Source organism: Aureobasidium pullulans, assembly GCF_000721785.1.
Source record: "Aureobasidium pullulans EXF-150 unplaced genomic scaffold scaffold_44, whole genome shotgun sequence".
Classification (NCBI taxonomy): Eukaryota; Fungi; Ascomycota; class Dothideomycetes; order Dothideales; family Saccotheciaceae; genus Aureobasidium; species Aureobasidium pullulans.
The window spans coordinates 29303-53506 of record NW_021941064.1 but is presented as its reverse complement, the minus strand read 5'-3'; the positions used below and the strand labels follow the sequence as shown (position 1 = coordinate 53506).

General features: G+C 49.4%; 11 protein-coding genes across 11 annotated transcripts; 5 read left to right on the top strand and 6 right to left on the bottom strand.

Annotated features, from left to right (window-relative positions):
* Positions 1-1388: 1388 nt before the first annotated feature.
* On the top strand, positions 1389-2044 carry M438DRAFT_329514 (uncharacterized protein; the record flags this gene model as incomplete). The annotated part of the gene is made up of 2 exons (XM_029903252.1): positions 1389-1469; positions 1527-2044. The coding sequence occupies 2 exons, from the start codon at positions 1389-1391 to the stop codon at positions 1953-1955; spliced, it is 510 nt and encodes a 169-aa protein (XP_029754839.1). The 3' UTR covers positions 1956-2044.
* A 1146-nt stretch (positions 2045-3190) lies between these two features.
* M438DRAFT_370050 (glycoside hydrolase) lies at positions 3191-5105 on the top strand (the record flags this gene model as incomplete). The annotated part of the gene is made up of 2 exons (XM_029908151.1): positions 3191-4095; positions 4185-5105. The coding sequence occupies 2 exons, from the start codon at positions 3191-3193 to the stop codon at positions 4936-4938; spliced, it is 1659 nt and encodes a 552-aa protein (XP_029754838.1). The 3' UTR covers positions 4939-5105.
* A 548-nt stretch (positions 5106-5653) lies between these two features.
* M438DRAFT_370049 (uncharacterized protein) lies at positions 5654-6353 on the top strand (the record flags this gene model as incomplete). Its single annotated transcript, XM_029908150.1, has 1 exon — positions 5654-6353. The coding sequence occupies one exon, from the start codon at positions 5654-5656 to the stop codon at positions 6344-6346; it is 693 nt and encodes a 230-aa protein (XP_029754837.1). The 3' UTR covers positions 6347-6353.
* An 807-nt stretch (positions 6354-7160) lies between these two features.
* M438DRAFT_307588 (ZIP zinc/iron transport family) lies at positions 7161-8785 on the top strand. The gene is made up of 4 exons (XM_029902306.1): positions 7161-7381; positions 7437-7537; positions 7594-7972; positions 8042-8785. The coding sequence occupies exons 1-4, from the start codon at positions 7181-7183 to the stop codon at positions 8474-8476; spliced, it is 1116 nt and encodes a 371-aa protein (XP_029754836.1). The 5' UTR covers positions 7161-7180; the 3' UTR covers positions 8477-8785.
* Positions 8786-9210: 425 nt separating this feature from the next.
* On the bottom strand, positions 9211-10439 carry M438DRAFT_370047 (uncharacterized protein; the record flags this gene model as incomplete). Its single annotated transcript, XM_029908149.1, has 5 exons — positions 9211-9696; positions 9744-9903; positions 9954-10219; positions 10272-10352; positions 10408-10439. The coding sequence occupies 5 exons, from the start codon at positions 10437-10439 to the stop codon at positions 9234-9236; spliced, it is 1002 nt and encodes a 333-aa protein (XP_029754835.1). The 3' UTR covers positions 9211-9233.
* A 582-nt stretch (positions 10440-11021) lies between these two features.
* Positions 11022-13010, bottom strand: M438DRAFT_340464 (uncharacterized protein; the record flags this gene model as incomplete). The annotated part of the gene is made up of 3 exons (XM_029904326.1): positions 11022-11326; positions 11391-12464; positions 12515-13010. 3 exons carry the CDS (start codon positions 13008-13010, stop codon positions 11022-11024), a joined length of 1875 nt encoding a protein of 624 aa, XP_029754834.1.
* A 581-nt stretch (positions 13011-13591) lies between these two features.
* Positions 13592-14465, bottom strand: M438DRAFT_285292 (NAD(P)-binding protein; the record flags this gene model as incomplete). The annotated part of the gene is made up of 3 exons (XM_029901518.1): positions 13592-14269; positions 14321-14367; positions 14423-14465. Coding segments are annotated over 3 exons (768 nt in total), but the record flags the coding sequence as incomplete, so codon positions are not given.
* Positions 14466-14999: 534 nt separating this feature from the next.
* Positions 15000-16213, top strand: M438DRAFT_360327 (GroES-like protein; the record flags this gene model as incomplete). The annotated part of the gene is made up of 3 exons (XM_029907426.1): positions 15000-15306; positions 15357-15886; positions 15938-16213. 3 exons carry the CDS (start codon positions 15000-15002, stop codon positions 16211-16213), a joined length of 1113 nt encoding a protein of 370 aa, XP_029754832.1.
* Positions 16214-16581: 368 nt separating this feature from the next.
* On the bottom strand, positions 16582-18481 carry M438DRAFT_378735 (GMC oxidoreductase; the record flags this gene model as incomplete). The annotated part of the gene is made up of 2 exons (XM_029908845.1): positions 16582-18190; positions 18252-18481. The coding sequence occupies 2 exons, from the start codon at positions 18479-18481 to the stop codon at positions 16582-16584; spliced, it is 1839 nt and encodes a 612-aa protein (XP_029754831.1).
* Positions 18482-20206: 1725 nt separating this feature from the next.
* Positions 20207-21165, bottom strand: M438DRAFT_340460 (uncharacterized protein; the record flags this gene model as incomplete). The annotated part of the gene is made up of 2 exons (XM_029904325.1): positions 20207-20513; positions 20792-21165. 2 exons carry the CDS (start codon positions 21163-21165, stop codon positions 20207-20209), a joined length of 681 nt encoding a protein of 226 aa, XP_029754830.1.
* Positions 21166-22292: 1127 nt separating this feature from the next.
* On the bottom strand, positions 22293-24163 carry M438DRAFT_340459 (uncharacterized protein; the record flags this gene model as incomplete). The annotated part of the gene is made up of 2 exons (XM_029904324.1): positions 22293-22618; positions 23713-24163. The coding sequence occupies 2 exons, from the start codon at positions 24161-24163 to the stop codon at positions 22293-22295; spliced, it is 777 nt and encodes a 258-aa protein (XP_029754829.1).
* Between the last annotated feature and the right edge of the window lie 41 nt (positions 24164-24204).

Sequence of the window (24204 nt, the reverse complement as noted above, 5' to 3'; positions counted from 1 at the left end):
TATCGTTGCTGTCAACAAAACTTCCTGTTCAATGTTCTTCGTTTTACGCTTGAGCACTCCGGCGAGGTTCAATAACTACTGCTTCCAACAAATCCCGGGTAGAACCTCGTATTTCTTAGCCTTGCATAAGATGAGAGACTCTTTTCTATACCGCATCTCCTTCTTCCACACCCATGCTCACATCTAAACCAAGCCAACCATGATAAAGAAGATTACCTGCCCATTGCGACTGATGATGAGGATTCCGAGCCAAACAAGGTCTTGAATTTGTAGTCAGGGCAAGTAACCCAGTTGAATGCGAAACATTTGGGAACATGTCTTTCAACGGTTACTTTCGGTCTCAGGCGACGTAACACGATGTGAGTGTACAGGTTGGCTGCTTCGCCGGCCAGGGATATGCTCGTAGAATGCCCACACAAGCAAAGCACCGAAAAATACCCAGTAGTGGAAGCTGTTCTTGAATATGTTCCGGACGAGCATTGTCGCGTTTGAGAACCGATGGACGAACACTATTTCCAGCCCCCGCTCCACGAAATGAATCGAGACAGATATAGTCGAAGTGTCTGCGATGATGTGGGATGGGCCAGTCGAGGGAAATACACCGACGAGTGTATCAATAGGCTACCAGCGTACTCGATGATGTACACTCCTCGCCATGATGTTTGAGATCCCGCAAGAATGGGACTCAATTTTCAGCCATAGTTTCGTGGGATACAACACTCTTACAAGCTTACCAAGGTCTTTGACCAAGATCTTGTCTCGCTCTTCGAGCGTCACTAGGTCGGAAGATTGTTCAATGACGCCGCTGCCCATTTTTTTTGGTTCAAGATGGGCAATCTCACTTTCGAAAGAATGGTGGTGGCAGCGATGAGTTGATGGAGTTCTGTACTACTGATTTCCAGCGGCAGCCTCAAGTCGATGGGCAAGTTAGGCAATACCTTGCCAGGGCTAGTCAGTCGACTACAATGTCTTGTCGTAGATTGGTCGCGCCTCTCGGCATTACTCGAATGATTACCCTTGACATGCTCGTCGATTTATCGCGAGAAAAGTAAGAATGGCGAATGACCCCTCTCCTCAGTGTGTGATACACGACGTAAACAGTGTCACTCAATCCCTGCAGTATAACCCTCCCAAAATATAGACACCAGTTCCTACGACTACTATGCGGCCGCAAAGGATCAACAAGGTTATGATCGTCCGTGAAAGGATTGATCACCCAATCCTGCGGGACCCTGCCGCCTGATATGACGTCGAACCATCAAAGTACGCCACCAGCGCACCACACTTTCTCTCTCCTTCTGTCAAACACCTTCACCATTGATCGCCGTTCACCAACTCACCTCACGCCCAGAATTCACGAGCCTCCTTACTTAGGATCATTGGACAAGATGGCGATTGAGAATGCGATGATGGAGACTCAGCAGGTCAAGACCTATGCCGTCTGCTGCACAGCTGATCTCAAGATCGAAGTGAGAAAATTCGGATGTCCTCGTGCCTGTGGCAGAGAAATCCTGACTTGAGCAAAGGCCATCAACCAGTTTCTAGTCGAAGTGCACCAGAAAGAACAAGAAGAAAGATCGATTCCTATCTTTACGGTGGTCCACGATCTTAAGACACGACTAAATGGTACAACAAAGGAACTTCGAAGCGATGACAAGATCCTGAAGAGTCCTTTCGCAGGTCTTGACTACCCTGAGGTACAAAGACTTTTACAGCAGATGGTCAAAGACACGGGCTCGAAAATTGACACTAAATGGTTTCTGGTCCTGGACGACGAATCTGAGCGTACCTCTTCCGGAGTGATTGTCGTTGTGGAGGGGGAGTATGTTCGCTCGGTCCGTGTTACTTACCCTACCACATCAAGAGATTTGGCTGCTGCGAGTGTTGCTCATCCAGGTATTGACGAGATGATCGAGCTTGCTAACGACAAGTATAATGGGATTCTCCAAGATTGATTCAATATAATCTTAGTCTTGAACCGTCCGGGAGAGTATGATCACTCAGAACTATCTCCAATCAGATCCCAAATTATGTCTTCCATCGGAGTCCAAGCTGCAATGATATGCTCGTCATCTCTCAATCCAAGTGTCTCGGCTCACAGATACCAATCTAGCTCTGGCGACATTACTCGTCAAGAAAGCGACGCACCAAGAGTGCTCCAGCAGTCTAGTGCAAGTTACTCACCGAAGCCAGGTTTGACGGCCCTGGCAGCAGGCTTTCTCGACAGACATCTGACTCTGGAGAACGCTTCCAAATACCGCATGAGCCTTTCTGCCGGAGAATCGATTACTAGATGAAATCTGCTCCGTCAGCATTGGGTGAGAGTCGTGATCGGCTCACATGGACTACTGCAACGAGCGAGAGCAGAAATCCGGCTAGCCCAACCATTTTGCAATATGCTTATTCCTAATGTCAGGCAAAGGCTTTTCCATTATAGTCGGCAATTGTATAGCATACCCAGGAGGTGTCATTGAGACTTGACAGGAGCTTGCGTCATGCTTGTGACAGCCCTATAGGCACGACCAGACTGGGGTAGCGCCCGTTGCGTTACCCACATCAGAACTTTTCTCCGTCGCAACATCAGCAAACCAGGACACAAATCCTCATGGCCTGACCCAAAGTCGAATGCCAGGAGCACTTTTCAGATGATGGGTAGTCTTGTCATGAGAAATTCTCGACGTGTGACTGCGAGACCAAGATCCACAGGAGCGTATAGGCAGATATTCTCACCGCACAGATTGTGCGATCTGTACACAGCAAGCACTTGGGTTTGTCTCGAACTCGTTGTTACGATGATCCACATGCAGATACGCGTGTCGCATCAATCTCGTGCAGAACTCACGATCTTCTAGAATGCTAGCCCTATTGACCTTGCCCAGACCATCCCACACATGGCACTACCATCGCCTCTTCTTGACCGTATTGACGTGCCTCTCAGGGCGGCTCGGAGATCCCAACATCACCAATGTGATCCGGTATCTCAGGATATGACTAGAGCTAACATCTTTAGACTCTTCATGCTACGTAAGCTTAGGGCATGGTAAACTCAAGGGAAGTAATAATCGATTATCAACTCTTGAAGATGGTTGTTCTGGTCTTCGAGAGGCATAAATATGCCCTGTTAACCAACACTGGAATTTCTTTCTTATCCTCATCTTCACTTCTCTTGTCTCACTCACCAGCAAGAGTCATGCGTTTCTCTCCTTCTTTCGCTCTCACTGCGAGCTTGGCTGTCGCTAATGCTGCTGCCATTGTTCCTTCTGAAAATCTTCAGGAGCGCAGTCTAGGCAAGCTCATCTCTGAGATCATTGTGTTGGTCAAGGAAATTACCACTATTCCCATAGTGATTGATCAACAAATCAACAAGAACACCGTCATCAGCACGAATGGAGTCACTTGCAAAGTCACCAATGCACCCACTCATTTGCGCACCACTTTGTACAAGACTACCTCAGTCACGAAGTCTTCGACTAAAACATCGACTTCGACTGTCAAGAATGGCAATGGACAAAGCACAGCAACATCTGTAGTTACTTCTACTTCGTCCAGTGTTGCCCCTGTCACTACCATCTCGGTTGCTTCCACTTCGCCATCCGTCTCGTCAGCCTCATCTGCTTCTTCGCACACCTCGGCCAGCAGTGTGGTCTCTGTCAACACTTCAGCAGCTGGAACTGGATTGAACACCGACCTGTACACTGCAACTTCTACCTACCCTCAGAGCAGCACAACTGTCACCACTGTCGTGACTTCTACTTCCACCGGAGCATCCACTACCAAGGTTGTCTCTAGCACTGGTACCACTACCGTTCCTGCCTCCACCACATCGCTTGCCTCTGGTGAATGGACTGACTGGACCATCTATAGCGCCAATGGCGTCAACTTAGGCAACTGGCTCGAGATTGAAAGATCCAACAACCAATACTTCTGGGATTCCTATGTCAATGGTTCTGCAGTCACTGACGAGTGGACCTTCTGCAAGACCCTCGGCAACGAGTGCGGTTCTGTTCTTGAAGCACACTACGGGTCTGCCGTCACCACCGAAACTATTGATAAGCTTGCTGGTGTTGGGATCAACTTCCTTCGCATCCCCACGACGTATGCTGCATGGATCGATCTTCCGGGATCCGAGCTTTACCACGGAAATCAACAAACCTATCTCAAACTATCTGCGATTATGCCATCAGCACTTATGGAATGAGAGTCGTAATCGGGCTGCATTCGCTTCCTGGTGGTGTCAATGGGCTTGATATTGGTGAGGCATCAGGCCATGACGCATGGTTCTACAATGAGACCAACCTTGAATATTCCTACAAAGCCGTCTCTGCTGTCCTCAGCTTCGTCGAGGCCTCATCTTACTCTTGGGCATACACTCTGAGTGTCCTCAATGAGGCATCTGACACTCCTTCTGCATTTGCCACTGCAGATACCCTCACCACCAACGGTACTCAATGGATCGTCGATTATACCAACGGCGTTTTTGACTTGATTGCCGAGTCTAGTGTTACCAAGCTACCGGTTATGCTTCAAGACTGCTTCCTCGGTGAGGAACACTGGTCTAGCTACTTCGCATCCACTGCGAACCTGGTCATCGACACTCATATCTACTATTTCGCCGCCTCGGGTATCTACTCCGAGTACGTCAACAGCGCTGTTTGTGGTCAAGCATCCGTGGCTCCCGGTGATGGCAAGTTCCCTGTTTTCATCGGAGAATGGTCTCTTCAAGTCCTTTACAACAACACTTACGAAGCTCGCGAGAGTATCTTCAACACCCAACGCTATGCATGGAGCCGTTATGTACAGGGTGGCTCGTTCTGGGGTGCGATCTTCAATGGCACTGACTCGGTTGACGGTGAGGGTACTCAGCGCGACTACTGGAGCTACAACCGTCTCATTGATGCTGGCGTCGTGAAGAGCCCTACCAACGCGACCTACTGCTAGTGGTGATCAGGAGGAGTGGAAGCGAAAAAAGTCGGGGTGGGAGATGCTGAGCGTGGGCGCAGGTCCGGAGAATGTTGTGAACATCTTCTTGAACGCTTGATTTGCGTGTTTTGCCTGAGATCTTGGATCACGCTAAGCTGGAAATCGGTCGAGCAAATTATATAGGCAACACGAACAACAGAACATATTGAGAGTGTATAGGAGTTGAGCCCAGGATTGAATATACACTACAGTAAGACAGTAAGATCTAACTGGCCCGTCGTTGAACTCCGCGGCGAAAACAGTAGTCGAAGTTTAATCGGAGGAGCGGGGTAATCAAAACCGCTCGGCAAGAAAGTTACCCACTCCAGCAATTCCCGCCCGTCTGAGAATTGGCAGACGAGCTTACCGGTTTGTCAAAGGATAAAGACTAACATTGAACAAGTCTGTGTGAGTAAACACAGTACGAAAAGATACTGGAGTGGGGACAGGAACACTTGAAGCACGGGGATAACAAGCGGCATGACTACATGGGCTTCAGCATGCTGCATGAATAAGCAAAAGGTACAGAAAGGTAAGCATGGATGACGTTGGAGCGGAGAAGATGTTACTCGAGACTTGTTCTTTCAAGGACAGTGAAAAGGGTAGGAAATCCGCACAACAACAGTTTCTCGGCATCTTTACGAGCGCAAATCATCCTATCAACCATAACGTCACGCACACATACAAACTCACAATGTCATCCGGAACTCAAGGCAACAACGGTACCCTCGTCGTAGCAGGTCCCGATACAATTCAGGTCGCCGACTTCTACGTCAAGGCTTCCATTCTACACCCACTGGTCATCGGCTCGATTGCGATCATCGTTCTATTCACTTTTCTGCGTTTCATCAGCAATCGCTCCATCGCAGCAATGAATGTCACAGACTGGATAGCAAACGTCGCAATCGGAAGTACTCTGGCAGGCATCGTCAATGGTAACTCACTCGCTCGCGGTATGCTTGGACTTGCCACCATTCTGGGATTCCAATTCCTCATGTCTTTCATTGGAGCTCGTCTACCCGCTCGACATGGCTGGATTTTGTCCTCACCACCAATCATCATTGCTTTTCGGGGTCGTCTTTTGTCCAAAGTTATGGCTACACATCGAATCTCTCTGGGCGACTTTTACGCTTCCTTGCGACAAAAAAACATACTCGATATCTCTCAGGTAGAATGTGTCTTTATAGAGGCAAATGGATCATTCTCGATATACACAAGAAAAGAGGTGGGCACGTGCGAGAAAGTTGGCGTGCTGATGCAGGTGCCGGGTTACAAGGCTCTTTGTGAGGACGCCGATACCAGGATTGACGCGCTTGACGATGACAAGCGTAAAACAGAAGGTAGATGCGACGACGAACAGAATGATGTGGCAGGTGACGCTTGCTGAGTGGGCCTGAGCTGAAATCTACCATCGGCTTGAATGAGGAATCCTCAATAATAAAATACTGCAAAGATCATTCATTCACGATTCGGGTCTGGCGACGGGCCCACAACGTGCACATTTCCCCAACAAGTCATACCATGATGGATAGATAGGGAAACGCTCTCAACATCGGCTCCGTGAATAGCTGCAAGATGAGTTCCAACTCAACGAGCCGCCAGGCTTTGGCAACACGAGCATTAGCTGCTTGGTTTGGGATACTTGGGACCAACATCATTTACCTTTCCTAAAGTAGGAAATCTTAGTCCAGCAGGAGTTTATGAGCAACTATGGCCGGATTATCTCCACTGGTTGCAAGCAAAAGGATCTAGGCGGTGGCTATACAGTTGTCATCTAGCGATACAGTTGCTTGTAGGACAGTCCTAATCAGGAGAGGTCTCGGTCGAGGTAACTGAGGCGAGTCTGTAGGCTATCACGGTTGGGGGAGAAGTTTGGAAATGGCCATGAAAGACAATCGTGCCAGCCCCACCAACTTTGGACATCTGGGATGATACGGCATTGTGGCGCGTCATCCAAATCCTTCATGGCCGCTCTTTCTCATCACTCTGTTATTGAGTCTACCCGATAGTCAGAAAGCCAATGCTGCTACACTTTGAAGATGCGATTGGATATGAGCGACTCCACCGCTGCTTGCACCCGGAAGTCCGGCACAAGGAGACGCGTGGAGGCCATCAAGGTGGAAGTTCAGAACTTAAAGACACCACCACGCCAACGATGAGCTGGACCTACAAGAGCAGTAAATTTTCACTGCTTCTTGCTTCGAATCACACATCCTTTTCAATGGCGGCCAATGCGTTCAACCCGGAACTGGTCAACCTGACCACTGCAGATCCGACTCAAGTCATCTGTGCTCTCAATGCTTCCGGAAACGATTATGACGGACGACTTGGTGCTCGGATCTCAGCGCTGTTCGTCATTCTCATCGTGTCTACAGCTGTGACTTTCTTCCCAGTTGCTGCGAAACGCGTTAGATGGCTAAAGGTCAGTTTTCGGTCCACTCATCAGAACAGGATCGAACGCTAATTCTCCAAATCAGATTCCGCTGTATGTTTATCTCTTTGCCAGATACTTTGGAGCAGGCGTGATCGTGGCCACTGCTTTCATTCACTTGCTGGATCCTGCGTACAGCGAGATCGGGTGTGTTCATCTGGTAGCCCCGTTCAAGATGCTTCTGCTGACTAGCTCAAAACTAGACCACAGACTTGCGTCGGTATGACAGGCGGCTGGGCACAGTACTCTTGGCCTCCAGCTATCGTTCTCGTTTCTGTCACTGTGATCTTCCTGCTCGATCTTGGCGCAGAGCGTTATGTTGAAGCCAAGTATGGCGTTCACCATCACCAAGGCAATCTGGAAGATATAGCAACAGGCAGAGTGCATACCCATCATGACTCTATCACGCCAACCCCAATCTTACATGATGACCAGGCTCTAGAAAGAAAGGCGACAGAGCCCTACCAAGCAATGTCTGAAGAGACCGTCGACCTTGAGAAGTCTACTTTGATTCAGGAGAATGCCTTCCAGACACAGTTTGCTGCTTTCCTGGTCTTGGAATTTGGAGTCATATTTCATTCGGTATGCCACTTGCCTGATAAGCTTTAGGAGTCTTCTTCGCGTACAAGACATACTAATGATGTCGTGCAGGTTGTGATTGGATTGAATCTGGGTGTAGTCGGCTCAGAATTCAACACTCTATACCCTGTTCTTGTCTTCCACCAATCATTCGAAGGCCTCGGTATAGGTGCTCGCATGTCAGCCATACCGTTCCCTGCTAGGTACAAGAATTGGCTTCCATGGTTCTTGTGTACTGCCTACGGTCTTACAACTCCTATCGCGATTGCCATCGGACTTGGACTTCGCACTAGATACGACCCGAACTCCTTTACTGCAAACGTGGTTAGTGGTATACTCGATTCGATCAGCGCTGGCATATTAATCTTTACTGGTTTGGTCGAGCTTTTGGCCAGAGACTTCTTGTTTGACCCAAACAGGACAGAAGACAACAAGAGGATGGGGTTCATGGTGGGTTGTTTTCTACTGGGAGCTGGGATTATGGCTTTGTTAGGCAAGTGGGCTTGAGTACCACATCGCAAGATGATGATCACCGATGTCCGAAACGGATTGATATTGGAGAACAATCGATCTGAAGGTGTCAAGGACGCTGGTGTCATGAAAGACCTTGGGGCCGAAGGAAGTGCCGTCGATGCCAGTCAGCGACTCATAGCTTTGCCGTGGTTCAACGTGTTCATAGTTGCCTTCAATCGCTAGGTTGCAGGTGTAGGAGTCAAGATGCTCCTGGAAGATCTCGAAATTGAAGCCAGAAAGTGTTCCCGTAGAACCATACTCAGGGTCGATGACCGAAAAGGTATCTGAATTTTCTTTGCAGACCATGCCCGCATGACTTCCTTGAGGGCAAGTGAATCAGCGTTAGTCTGCCGCCAATCTTGCCGCTATTGTGCGAGGGTTGACGTCTCAGAAGCCATGGATGATCGAAATTCATGTATCCTTCCTAGCGGTATTTGTTCGATGTTGTGACATTTGAACCAAGATCGGCGTTTCGGCTCAACTTCACTCGAACTTGTGACATGAACGATCGTTTTCATATCCGGGCAGCCAGGCTAGGTAGAAGAAAGCATTGGAACCGAGGACGTTACAATTCGAGATATTGTGGCTTTAGCTGAGCCAAGCAGGCGCAGACTCCAGCGCAAATCTAGCCGACGGAACGGGTTAGGGTTCGCAATTCTAGAAAGACTGTTTCATGACCAGAGTACGACAAAACAAGAGACATGTATTCAACCTGATTGGGAGAAGTGGGCATCAACTAGGTAAGAACACCCTAGGCGTTCTCATTGCCTCCTTGCGTAAAATTGTATGCAGCCTGGTGTCTTCCCTTCTTGATGAGCCAGCGAGCAGATTCGGGCACAAGATAGATACCTATAAGAAGTGGAATGGCGGGGATACAGGCAGATCCCAGTTGCAGTCTCCAAGTGATGTCGCCAGCGCCCGAGACAGCCAAGTTTGCAGAAAATCCAAGCATCATTCCAAAAGTGACCCACATCTGCCATGACATGACAAGAGCTCCACGAATGCTAGCAGGGGCGTTCTCGGCGGAAAAGATGGGTACTGTGACTTCTTTTAAGCCCATACCGATGCCCAAGAGGATGCGGCAGATTAGAATTTGGGGCCAGGATTGTGCTAGTGCTTGACCAATTGGGGCCAGAAGACTGAAAATCGCACCAACAAAAATTGCACCTCGGCGGCCAATGTAGTGGTTGACGGGATCTAGAAGCCAACATGCGCTGCAAACATTAGCGTTTGCCAGAGCTGAAATGATAAATTCTCTCACATAACACAAAGGGCCATGTATGGGGCAGCATTGATTGCACCGACAACCCAAGAGTTTCTCTCGCAGTTGCCGATGCTTTCGCAAACAGTGCCGGTATCTGCGATGCCAAACTCTTGAGGGAACGAAAGATTAGCACCATTGGAGCCTGTCTGATCCCAGCCTTTGTGATAAATCAGTGTGATGAACGCGAGCAAAGGCGTAACGACGTACCCTGGATCGCAGCACCGACCGAGTTGAGCGCGACCATAGCATACAGGGTCTTGGGGTGACGCCAGCGGTGTGTCTTCTCAGCTTGAATCGATTCCAGCTCTCGTGCAGAGAGCTCCTCGATTGCTTCTGGATGACCTGGATTCTGAGCGACAAGCGCACCCTTCTTGAGCAGGTCAACAATGTCGTTCAGCTCGTATTTCTGAGCATAGGTTTCGACATTGCGGAAGATCTCAGCCTTCGTAAGACCGGCAAGCGGGTTTTTGACTCTAGAACCATGTCAGCCTTTCAGATCGCTCAGCAAGTTGGTGACGTTCTTACTCTCCAGGCTTGTTATTCTCAAAGTCAAGGGCTGTTTCGTACAATTCGTTGTGCTCTTTCTCGAGATGCAACTTTTCGACACTACGCCAATCTCTTAGTCCAAATTTTAGTCAAGTATATGCTACAGAGCTAATACCCTTCATACTGAGTCTTCGAGTTTGTCGACATGTTGTGAGTCATTGTGGAGCTGATTAGTTTTGCTGGATGATTTTATTTTCTGGGGTGAAGAGATCATATCATATAGACTCTGAATCGTGTGGAGACCCCACAGGGGCCCCAGACTGGTTGTCATATCATTGTCGCGATTCCGAATCCCCTCGGCACATCCCCGAACTGGTATAAGCTCTAGCTAAGGTTAGCTCATCAAACGACCGAATCCGAAGGCCAGTCCGCAACTGCCCTGCGAGAGCTTCCAGACTAAACTCTAAACGTTTCGCGTCCACTCCGAGCGAGTACACGGGTACTTCTGGTGGATTGTAAAGCTCGGAGATTGCTCGAGGTTTGACGAGCATGGCACTCTCCGTGCACCCTTTCTCTCAAGAAGATCTGCATAAACGATGCAATGTTTCTCAAGTCGCGAATCTGCACATGAACTGGTGATCAGGAAGGAAAGTGAAGGCCAAGATAATTTGTAGGAGAAGATTTCTCAATTTAGGGATTCCCAGAACCACGAGAGGGTCGTGACCACCGATTGTTACTACGGGCCGATAGAAACAGGCTACCAAATGTATCAGTTCTTGCTACCAACCATCATAAGCCATTCCAACTATCTTGGTTATTTTGCAACATAAAGTTCTCTGCGGCATCAAGAAATTCCGTGTCTGCGCTTTGGGACCAAAGCCATAGCATGTCTGCGACTGTGTCTGGAACCATCATATTCTCGCTCATAGAAACAGGGTCAAGCATATCCTGTATATCTTGACCTGGAATTCGATGATTCTCGGGATCCAAAGGAACATAACCGGTCGCAATTTGCCAATGCGCGCTTGAATGAGAATCAGTGGCGTGGGCACCAAGAGTCGCAAGTGAGCCTGATGATGTTGAGTTGTATCTTTCTGAAAACTCGTATCAGCAATCGAGAAGAACGATGTTTTCTGATGAAGTGCCACGATAACTTACCGAGGAGTCTGCTCAATACCATCTGTGCTTGATCGGCCATGGGCTGGGCATTCCTCAACTTCTGTAAGGCCTCAATAGCAAGTTCAAGCTTGGATTTCCAAGCGTCATTCGAATGATTATATGGGGCGTATGCTAGACACGTGGCATGAACAACGCTCGCAGTGAGCAGCCAGTACGTGGCATACCATGCAAAGCCACGTTTACAAGGAGACTTGTTCATAACATATTCATGAACTGAGGTCACACACGTATTTGCTGTGTCGACACAAGTCTGGATACCATTGTCATCCAGAGAAATTGGAGCATTCCTTGTTACTGCACGGAACAAGAACGGCCGAAAAAGCACGATACGAAGGTGGTATGATCTCCAGATAAGAACTCGCTTAGCAAGGTCGAATCGTGCTGATAATGACACAGCGGGGTCATAGAATCTTGGGAGATCCGCAAGCCATTTCGCTATTCCCTCATCAAGGCGTAAAGCTGTCTCCAAGGCGGGTACTTGGTGGGTGAGAAGCTCCGCCTGGACCGCATTTCCAATACTGGCAAGTTTGATCTGTGCAATCAAAGAAGTTGCTGTTGCGGGTCCTTCCCTCTCAGAAGGTAGTGAAATCATGTCAACAGCCAGATCTTTGTCATCCAGATTCAATGGTGGACGCAAATTGATGCCAATGAGTGAAGCTGGAGGTCTCCCAAACGTAAGCTGATGACCAGAGACGAAGACGAACAAAGTCCACCATGCTCGTCGACGAATCTCCATGGTATATGCCGAAGTAGAAGAGTTTTCGAACTCTCGATGTAGCCCGATTGAAAGAGCCATAGACCATGCTATGCCAATCATGGCAAAACCAGCGTTGGGCTTGTTACGCTTCTGCAAATAGTTTGCCATTAGTGTCAGACCTTGGACATAGCAGATGGATCCCTTTTCCAGGAGTGATAATGAGATACTCTCCTTGGCCACCTTGTAGTATCTGAGGTCTATGTTTGTGTCTGTCAAGCCACCTACGAAGGCACCGACAGCTACTACCATGTTGTATAATAGAGGCCACGACCCGTCCCTAGGCTTTGGTACAGCACCTGCGACACCAGTCAGTTTCGGGAGAGGGAGACGATCAGATCTAACGTACCAAGCACGCGTGCTCTGAACAAACCTTCATGTAACAATGGATATGCCGGATGGTAAAGCAAGAAGTAGTCATTAATCATGTCGTCCACGTCAACAAACTCATCTGTCAGTGCTTGAGATAAGGGGGTTTGGCCAATGTTATTCGTGATCAATCCAGTATCCGCATGATATTCTGATGGCAAAGATCGCAGAAACCTCAGGGCTGCGATGCCAGAAGTTGGACCGGTATATCCAGATCTGCAAGATTTGGCGGTCAAGAACCCCATGCCATCGATCAATTCGTCAAACCCATGCGACTCGTCAAACTCGTAATCTCCAGGATCGCTTTGCGCTGAATGAACGCTCTCAGATCGCAGACCGAGTGGCTCGACACTTGAAGGCGAGACTAGAGATGGTGGAGGGCGCGATAGCACCTGGACATCCGCTTGTCGTGCGCTCTGATCATTCAGTCCTGCCAAAGCGGCCTCCAAGGTGAGGTTTGGCACGTGGAAGACCATGCTCGTTTGATGTCGGCAACAAGATTTTCGTAACCTTTGATCTTTCTGTGTTGTCATCAGCATCGATCAATGAGCGACATTGTCGGTAAAACATCACTTCTGCATATCTGTCGCGCGATGGTTGGGCCATGAATATACGCAAGTCTTTGCATCTCGAACACAATTTGAGCATCGTTCTTCTGCAGAGCAACGGACTTTGCGACGCTCGCATTCATCGCAAGCAGCGTTTCGACGAGTCTTGCGAATTCTTTCAGGTTGCGAATCCATTAATCAGGTGTAAACCCAAGCTACCTTTTGTGATGATTTAGTGTAACTGGGAAGCCATGTAAGTAGAATCAAGAAAGAAAGCAAAAGCCACAGTAACATGAGGGGCATGTGGAGGGGCAACGAAGTGGTCTTGGCGAACTGGCTAGACTTCGGTCAAAACCGACTGCAAACTTTCGATTGAATATCTACACGAGGAACATCTTTGATGCATCAGCGATCCGATACAGACGAACACCCGTTCCAGTCACTCATCACAATCAAATCTTGCACAGTTCATTGTGAACACCCCTCAAACCACACGCATCACCATCGGCTCAAGTGAAAAGCATTCCTCCATTCGCACAAATGACATCACCGGTAATCCAACGTGCTTTTTCACCACACAAGAATGTGACAATGTCAGCGACATCTTCTCCTGTTCCACAGCGTGGTGCGGCCGGTACGGTCTTGTTCTGCTCCTCCATTATCGCAAGATGAACCTCGCCAGCTGCCCGATACATGTCCGTGTCGACCGGTCCGGGATTGACGGCGTTTACGGTGACTTTGTGTGAATGACCCAGCTCTTTCGCCCATACACGGGTAAAACTTTCGACAGCAGCCTTTGTCGCAGCGTAAACTGTTTGTGTCGCGAAACCTCCACGCGCGGAGATGGACGATAGATTGACGATACGATTTGAGGTGCCCTTGAGGTAAGGCAGGATGTGTTGCGTCATGAATATGACAGCGCGAACATTCACGTTCATCAGCTTCTCATACTCTTCGATGGTTACATCTTGGAGAGGCGTGTTCTGTCCCAGTCCGGCATTCTTGACTAGTAGATCGATCCGGTCGGTCTTGAATCCATGCAATGTCGCCTCTATGATCTTTCGAGGCGCCACGGGGTCTGCCATGTCTGCCTGAACGCAGACAGCATCGCCACCTTTTGACTTGATGTATATTACAAGCTCTTGAGCCTTGAACCCAGAATTGTCAGAAACGTAGTTGAACGCTACCTGGGACACTGTCAATCGTAAATTCAGATAACCGAGATGTTGTCTGTTGACCTTCGCGCCTTCGGAAGCCAGTGACATGACAATGGCAGCTCCAATACCTGAAGACGAAGATCACTATCTGTCGCAAAGACCATCACGTGTTCTTAATCTCACCTCTGGCACCACCAGTTACAATTGCAATCTTCCCGGTGAGCGACGTTTTCTGGTTGAAAAGTGTAAAAGTGCTGTAATGCTACTGATGCTAGAGAGCAGACAGCTTGCTCTTATAGAGCTCCTGCAATATTTGAGATGAGCATTCGGTTGATTGAACCCGGCAATACATCAAGATACAACTTTGTACATCTCTGAATTCATCCAACACTCCATGGCTACTCGATCAGCTCGTCTCGTCCGACAATGCTATCCGCCGAGAAGTGATGCTCGGGACCGACGCCGACGAAATCTCCACAAAACCCACCGAGTCGACCAAGAATTCCAGCTTTCGGCGATGTCCCGAGCCCGCGAAGCCTCAAGCCTCCTCCGTCAAACCATCATAGGTCCATCAAATGATAATTGGCGTGTCAAAAAACGAAGATGGAGACGACTTCGGTCCCAAGGTCCGATCGGGTCATCGGGGATCCACTTGCTCACCAGTCTCCTCCGACTCGACGCGCAGCATGTACAAATAATAGACCAACTCACCTACGCTTCAACAAAACTGAGGACTTCATTCAATTAAACAATCACTACCATGGCACCATCAGCAACCAGGACAAGTAGCGAATCCGCGTTGTCTTCAACCCACATCAAGTCACAGAATGTTGGCGTCTTCACCAATCCTGAGCATGAGCTCTACATCAAGAACGGACCAGTTCCTGCTCCCGGACCAGGAGAATGTTTGATCCATGTACGCGCGACTGGTATCTGTGGATCTGACATTCACTTCTGGAAGAGTGGCCACATCGGTGATATGATCGTCGTGGGCGAGAATCGATTGGGCCATGAGAGTGCTGGCGTTGTTGTCGCAGTAGGAGAGGGAGTCAACAGATTCAAGCTAGGTATGACTATTGACCACTTTTTCCAACGACCTTCTCATTTCAAATTTTAGGCGATCGCGTCGCACTGGAATGTGGTATTCCTTGCATGGAGGCCACTTGCTACTACTGTCGTACTGGAAAGTACAATGCATGCCCTGATGTCGTCTTCTTTTCCACTCCTTATCATGGTACACTTGCTCGCTATCACGTACACCCTCAAGAGTGGCTACATAAGCTTCCAGACACGCTCTCATTCGAAGAAGGCTCTCTTCTCGAGCCACTCTCGGTTGCCCTTGCTGGAATCGATCGTTCCATGCTGCGACTAGGTGATCCGATCGTCATCTGCGGTGCTGGACCTATCGGTCTCGTTACACTTCTCGCTACGCATGCTGCTGGTGCGAATCCAATTGTCATTACAGATCTGGACGAGAACCGTCTGGCCACCGCCAAGAAGCTCATTCCTCGCGTCAACACGGTGAAGATCGTCGTGGGAGAGACTCCTAAAGACTCTGCTGCTCGAATTAAAGAGGCTCTTGGTTTTGAGGCCAAGATTGTCTTCGAATGCACAGGCGTCGAGTCAAGCGTTCAATCCGCCATCTACGTAAGTAAATCCTCAAACGAAAGTTTGACATAACCTACTAACATCTGTCAGTCATGCACATTCGGCGGCCTTGTGTTTGTCATCGGCTGCGGAAAGGATTTCCAGAACATGCCATTCTCATACATGTCTGCAAGGGAAGTCGATCTGAAGTTCCAGTACCGCTATAAGGATACATATCCCAAGGCTATTGGGCTTGTCGCAGCAGGTCTTCCAGATCTCAAACCGCTGGTTACACATCGTTATACACTTGAACAAGGCGAGGATACGTTCAAGACTGCTTCGGATCCTAAGGCCAAGGCAATTAAGGTTCAAATCTTGGATGAGTAGGGAGAGTGATGCTGTCTTCTGGATACAAGCTAGAGACAAGGTCAGATCCTCTCGCGCATTGTGCAACGGCTGGGTATCGGTGTTAAGATAGGTCTAAGGAGAACTGCCAAGCTGGACATGTCTTTATATGTTATACTTCCTACTCCAGTGACCGAGGGAGGCTATGACTGCAGTGTTATGTTTCATAGACTGAAGTTTTGCTAAATGCATTATAGTTCAATGACAGCGTGTAGTTAATTGCTAGACGTGCGACTCTAATTAGTTAGGTTCGCGACAGAGACAGAAAACCGGCTAGACATTGGATGGCAGGAAAGCGGACAAGTAGCCGCAGATCAGTCACCATGGCGTCAAAAAAGGTTTTTGATCTACTAATATCCTCTCTTGATATCCTCCGCGATCTTTTCGGCCAGCATATAAACAGTAGCTTGGGGATGACCTGGCGGCAAGAATGGGAAAGCAGAAGCGTCCACCACTCTCAAGCCTTGTACACCATACACGCGAGCTTTGGAGTCAACAACAGCCATCTTATCATCGATTCGACCCATCTTGCAGGTGGCCGAAGCGTGGTATAGAGTGAATGCGGCGTCCCGGATGTAGTCCAAAATCTGTGCATCGGTAGTAACATTCGGTCCTGGAAGGTGTTCTGGGCCAATAGTAACATTAATGTGGCTCCAAATCTCGCGCGTGCGCTTGAAGCCGGCAATGGCCAAGTCAAAATCTTCGGGCGCGGTTAGCCAGTTCGGGTTAATGACTGGCTGCACGGATGCGTCGGCGGACGAGATGGTGACGTTGCCTTTGGAGAATTGCGAAACGACGACCATCGATATGGAGGCGTAGTTGTAGCCATCTCCTGGATCGGCGGTACGGTAATTCCTATTCGTGCCTACGTAGCCATCTTGAGTGAGATATTCGAGCTGTGGCCAATCGTCTGGGATTGATTTGAGGGCCAATAATGTGTCATTCGACAATAATTCCGGCCTTGACTCGGAGATCCTCTCGAATGCGAGGATACCAGGAGGTGCAGCGTATATACCAGTGCCGTTAGCTAAGTACGATGCGGCAGCTTCGGCTGCATACTCGGGATCGTTCACCAACTTCGAGGAAGTCGGCACGTTCACGCGGTACACTGATCCAATCGTCGGTTGATCCTGGAGGTTTTGTCCCACTCCGGGCAGATCCGCGATGACTGGAATGCCATACTTCTGAAGGGTTTCCCTTGGTCCGATACCAGATACCATCAGCATCTGAGGCGATTGGAATGCTCCTGCGGAAAGAATGACCTCTTTTGTAGCGCTGAGTGTGTAGTTTTTGGATCCTGACTGTACAAGCACACCAGTCGCAACCTTGTCATGTGTGAACAATATTTGGCGGGCCAATGCGTGGGTGTACACCTTGATTGAGGTGGTCCGCATAGCATAGTCGAGAAAGCTGGTCTGCGATGATGAACGGTGCTGAGTATCCGGAGTGATTGTCGAAGGATTGTAAAAGTATCCGTCCAAGTCTCCACTCTCAAATCCAGCTGCATTTGGGATGAGACTCAAAGTTCGGTATGCAGCATATGTCCATGTTGAGATGGAAGCTACCCAGTTCGACCACGAAAGCTGTAGAGGATGATAGTAACCGTCTTGAGCATGGTTCAACTTCACCTTGTAGTTGACGGTAGCATTGGTTTTGCGAAGGTCAACGTTCGGGGCTGTGATGTTGATACTTCGTTGAAAGTATTGATCGAGGTTGGAGAGCCTGTAGCTTTCATCCCCGACCTGGTCAGCCCACATTCCGTAGCTGCCATTTGTACCTCGATGGTAAGCCATGTAGTTTCTGGCAGAAGATCCGCCTAGCGTTTTGCCACGGGCATAGTGTGAAATCTGATTGTTGATGCCTGCTTGTGGTGTTGTTGTGAAGCCCCAATCTATGAGAGGTTGGGTGTCGTCGGGATCTGAGCCTGTGAATTGCGTTGTGCATAACCCGGGAATGACGCTGATGAGCAGTGAGTTGATCGCATTCTTGATCTCAATGGTAGGCTGTCGTTGTTACTGACCTTCCATTGCCATTCTCTTGCTGGTAGAAACCTCCCGCCTCTATGACGGCAACAGAGATGTTGGGGTCCTCGGCGAGTCGTGCAGCAATCGTCAACCCAGCAGTACCACCACCCACTACGACATAGTCATAGGTGGCATTGAGTCCAGGTACTCCGAAAGAGTTGCTGTACAGCGTAGAAGCCAGTGCCACTTGGGCTAGAGATGTGAGGCACAGGGTTGTTGCACGCATCGTAGCAATTAGTGGACTGGGTCCATCGAACATGGCGGGTATCATGAGGGAATATACTCGCCAGAGCTCTCAATTGGACCGCAATCGTGCCATTGTCATAGCGTTGAGCTCACATATTGAAGGTTATGTATGACGGTGCGTGGGTGTTGCTAAGCAGTCCGTCAAACCAAGAAGTCGGTTCCGGCAATAGGAAGCGTTCAATCCTTTATGGCGATCTGCCGGGAGCTGCTTGCGCCAGCTGTTCATGACGTATGATTTCTGGAGTCGATCGAGTCCATTTACCTAAAAAGGAAATAGATCGTCGCAACTAGTGGTCCATCATGCCTATCATGCGGCTCATGCCTACTCCAATTCTGACTATGTCATCGAGTGCTGACAGATGTGGAAGACTTTCCGAATGATTGAACAATCTGTCGTTCCTTGCTCGGCAGGCGATTTCTTGCTGCTACAACCCGATATGGCACTGCGACAGCGGAAGGATCTGCCAGTCCGGTGATATTGCGACTGGCAAAGCGGTGTTAGCTTGATTCCAGAAAAGACCCGGGTGAGTGAAGACGGCGAATGGGATTGCAGGCTCTCTGTAGAGCGGGTAGTACATTGGAAGATGTGCTGCAAAGTGCTGTGTTACGAGCGCGCTTCTCAAGCAAGAAGAAGGAGTTAGCCTGGCGTTCCCCGCCAAGGAAAATGCAGCCAGGTTGTTACTGCCCTACCCTCTTCTCTCTGTCGGTCGAAGAGTCATGGCAAGAGCTCGATCCAGTGACTGCGGTATTGCCTGCTGACTCAAGGGAGGAAGACAGAGATGCTTAGCTGGGGCGGATTAACATTGCAAAATTGCTAGTCCTTGAAACCCCCGAGAACATGCAGCGACAACCCGAGGAGGCATTCGTAATATCATGACCTGTTGATGGGCATGGCAGAGACGGCAGCGTGGACGTGAAGCGCTTGCCTCGAGATTTAACTTGCCAGGCGGATGTGCTAAGAAGCTTCCATGGATGTCAGGGCGGTGATTTTAGTTGCGTGGGCGCTCCTACTGACGATCAAGCTAGAGAAAATGCTTTACCACTCCTAGGTATGTATATCCGATCCTTCAGGCAATCTTCTCCCATGCTCTTGCTCGTATGGCTATTCGCTGTTTCCTTGGTGTGTGCGTCTTGACGGGCGGGTAACGAGGCGGAGATGCTCATGTCGGTGGGTATTCGCTAGTCGGGGTAGAGTGCGATGCGGGACGGCGGTTAAGAGTGAATGGATTGCGCATGGTGCGATTTGACGCTTGGAGCAATGTTGGAATGGATGCGATATCTGTCTAGACCTGACGATGCTTCGTGACTTGATAATCTGTTCTAAGGCGATCTAGAAGTCCATGTTCAAGGTGAATCGCATCTGGATGTTGTTCGAACTCCGCGCATCAGTGATTCGACGTTCGGGGTTTGCGGACTTTGAAGTGCCGGAAAGAGGTCGAGTCATGGCATGCCCGATGGCGTTTTTGCCATCGGCGCTAGCTTTGCGAGCCGTTCACTGCTTAATTCGACGACTTTCTGATCACACCTGCGCTCTATTCTGGTTGTGATCATGGGGTTGCCGAGCATGACCTTGCGTAGCACGACTCGACCACTGCAATATTGGAAACACAAAACATGACCTCTTGTAGGCACATAGCCCTCTCTCGACGGGGTAGGAAGAGGCTGCTAAGCTGCTTTCTTCTGATGATCTCGATATCCATGTCTGTTAGACGAAGAATTTGCTTCTTGCCTGCATCGGCTGCAACACTAGACACGTCCTCGACGATTTTCTTGACTTTGTCCTGAACCCCCACTCGTACCATGGTGGAAAGTGCTCCAGAAACCCCTTAAGCCTATCAATCTGTACTTTGAGCTGTACGAGCGTGACCATGCAGCCAACAAGGATCTCCTTGACCTTTTCCAAGGTCTGACCCTCGACTACTAAGCCCTTGAACTTCATTGAGGTCTTGTTGTACATTAAGCGCGCTGTCTGTAGCAGCTTGCTAGATCTGCTGCGCAGTTTCGAGAGCTTTCTGGTTGATTGTAAGCTTCTCTGTGGCCGGCGTTCTGGGCTGTGTGGTTGAATCTGGGGACGTCGACCTTCAGACTGTGTAATATCGAGTTGGACACCTGTAGTTTTCACGCCTTTCATATCATCCCGCCAGGTTCTGATAGTCTTAACCGGTGTCTTGTCAGATGCCAGGTCCGACTACTTTTGAACCTCGATCTTGATGGACCTGGTTGTCTTGATCTTTTTCGCAACTGCACCTCTGAGCTGCTCGTTGGGCTTTCGATCTCCAGCTGAACTGACTTCTCATGCTGTTCCGCGTTGGTGAGAAGCATGGTCAATTCGTGGGGTTTCTGGACTTTGACAGCTGCGTCTTCCTGGGGGTACTCGCACTTTGCCCAGTCGATGCTTCCACTTGGGCCCTGAGTCAAGTAGGCATACCAACTGTTGATACAAGGTTCAATGAGAGGAGCTGCTGCTTGAGCAGTGTCGACAGAAGGTGCGACCTTTTTGGAAGCAGTGGCAAGCACACCGTTGTACTTGAGATCATCGCTGACAGTTTGACTAGGTACGGCGCCGATCAATGTAGATGTTGGAGCATTTCCGCTGGGCGCAATAGCCACACCATTCTTTGTTGCTTGACCGAAAGCACCAACAATGGAAGAAACGGCTGACATAAATTCATGCCATTGACGAAAGCAGGCAAAGCTTTTGCGGTGATGGATGGTCTAGCTTGAGCAATGGAGTTGATAGCGCCCACAGCAGTCTCCGACTGTAGCTGCAATAGAGTCCATGTTGTTGGCGTTTGGCGAATGTCTTGACGCCATAGGCTCTGACATACACAAGCCAAGGTTTCGAAGTGGGCTTTCGCGCAACTTGAGGTTACTTCCAGCCGCTTTGAGGCATCACAGAGCCTGAGCTGATAGCTGATGTTCCTTGGCTTGCTGTAGCGATCTCGAGCGACGGGCTGGTGTATTTCGATTGTCTCCAATGAATGAGTAGTTTCAATTCGAAAGCGGGGGTGCTCGGTGGTTGTTCCGATACCACAGGTGGACGGTGGGCAGCGGAGAAGCATGCGTAACGTTATAGTGGCGGACAGAATGGCGGAGACTTGTGCGCCAGTGGTAATGCGACTATCCTTTCGATTGGCCGACTTGAAGACGAGACGGCGTGTCGTTGTGGTTGGAGATACTGAGCGAGGTGTAGGGTGGATAACCGGAAAGCGCCTACGATGTCGCAAAGTCGAGAAAATCACGAGACAAGCATACGCCCAGTACATGGCGACGGTCCTCTTTGGTCAGGCGAGCCAAAGATAGGATGCGATGTGATTAAGGGTCGTCGTGGTAAGCAAGGCGGTTCGGCGGGCGGTCAAGCTGCGGATGTCATCGAAATGTCGGACATAGCCAGAGAAAATCAAGCGCCTAACAGAGCGCAAATCCCCCGCTCGTATCAGTGACACGGAAAGGAGATTGCGGTCGTCGTGGGCGAGCTCAGAAGATGACTCCTTGGTGGTGTGAATGCGAGTGGATGGAGTGTAAGCTTTGTGGTAGGAAAAACAGTCGCATGAGCAGTTCAGAAAATTCAAGCCAACCTGTCATGATTACAGGATAAACGAGAAACCCAAAAAATACTGCTCGCATTCCACGACTGTGATGCAGATTTGACGAAGAGTTGAACAGAGACTTGCAGTAGATAATGACTTGCAAGGCAGTGCGCGAGAGATTTCGTGACATAGAGACCGATGGGTGCGTGGTATGTCCATCCCGACAAAGGACTGTCGGAGAGCGTGATGCTGATGGGCAGTTCAAGTGATGCACAAAGGCGGAGGCCGGTCACCTTTGGAGGACCATGTGATTCCTAAAAGACATGCTCCGGCATTTAGAGCTTGGTGGCGAGCATGGAAGAAGGCCAGGGCTACCGAAGACTCAAGACGATGAATAGAGGAAGCAGGACCAGGGCAATCCGAGAGTGTGGTGTGTGCGTCAGAGACGGTGATAGCTGAGCTTTTGCAAAACTTGTACAGAAGCATGCCGCCATAGTTTTGAGTATGCGTGGCACTTTGTTGCTGTTCCAGGATTGTCTCATCAAGATTGGCATGTCGGTGGGATGTGGAGTTGTTGTTGCTCTTGGCTGTCATCAATAACAGCATTGATGACATTTCTGTTGTTGTTTTGAACCAACGCGTTGACTCGCTTCAGGACCATCCATATGCATGAGAATAGCGAGTCGACTTTGTCCGCTAGATCACCGCTGTTCTGATCTCTGTAGACATGGGCCCATACAATCACGACTCCAGAAGTGTCAATCGAGCTGCTGCGGGAGTTTTTGAACTTTGGGTCGGCACGTCCTGCAAGCTTCTCCCCAAGCATACGATGATGCATCCGTGAAAATCATGTTCAATATCTGACACCATGAGGGTTGAATGGCTTTGTGAAGTTGTATGAATTGGAAAGCTCGGATCGGGAATTTTGGGCTACTCGTGAGCATGTGTGAGGAGCATGGGATTGACGGTGGGTTTGTTGTTGATGATGGCGAAATATGAAAAGGCAGATGAAGCTTTGACAAGGCACCGAGGATGGCTCTACTCGTTCAATGCTGGCAAGGCAATGATTGAAAATGCGCTGAAGAGAGCGCAGAGAGATGGTTTCTCGCGTTCCACTAAACTGGGGGTTGCAAAAAATGGAAGCTGCGGAAAGGTGAGCGTCTTTTGAGTATGCATACACTCCAGTTCCACATTTCCGATCTGACAAGACCATAGTATCGACGACAGAAAGACCCGCCAGAATATAACAGACTCAAGCTTCGTCTCGTACTCCATGGTGGTGATCCGTGGTTGGCGGTGCTTTGACTGGGCTCCACGCATGACAGCCAAGTATCTACATGGAAGTGCTTGGACCGTGACAGAATTATGCTGACCCAAAACATCCAATCAATCCCCTACCACCACAATTGATGACTACGGTGAAGCTCGTCCAACTTTCTCTGGTGAAGATAACTCGTCTCTTCTCTCTCCGCAACCGTGGTTGCAAACCTCTCCCTCCCGGAAGGAACTTCCAACATGATACTGTCCAACCTCTTCACTCTCGATAACGCAGTGTATATCAATCCATGCGCCCAATTTCGGCGAGAGATATCATAGACAGCCTTGCCAGTGATTGTAATTCCTTGTGATGAATAAACGTTGATGGCATAGGAGATTGTCAACGGGAATTGAGTTCGCGTACAATGTACTCCTTTGAACATGTACCGGCGAGTGACGGGGAAGATGGGTACGACATTGTATCCTCCAGCAATGGCGATGGTCGGACCAGTATATCCATTCAGCTCGACGAGAATCGCTTGCGGCAAGTCTTGACGAGGTTTCTTGCCTGTAGCATACTCGATGTGACGGACGACACCTGTCGTGCCATTCTTCGCGCCAGTAGCTGTACTCAGGTTGTCGATCAACATGATGCGAGTTCCGATAGACAGGAAGAGGGTAAGTTCGAGCTCGCCGGATTCGTCACTCGCGGCTTGATCCCAATTCTGACCACTGCCGGTTGCATCAATTCTCAAAACAGGAAGGTTTGCACTCCTCATTCGAGAGTGATTGAGCAAGTCAACTTGACGATTGGTGTTGTAGATACGAATGGCATCGTCGAATTGGCGGATATCGGCAGGACTCAAAAGAGCCATAGATCTGCCTGCGAGCGCATTATAGCTTGCATTAGAGACTG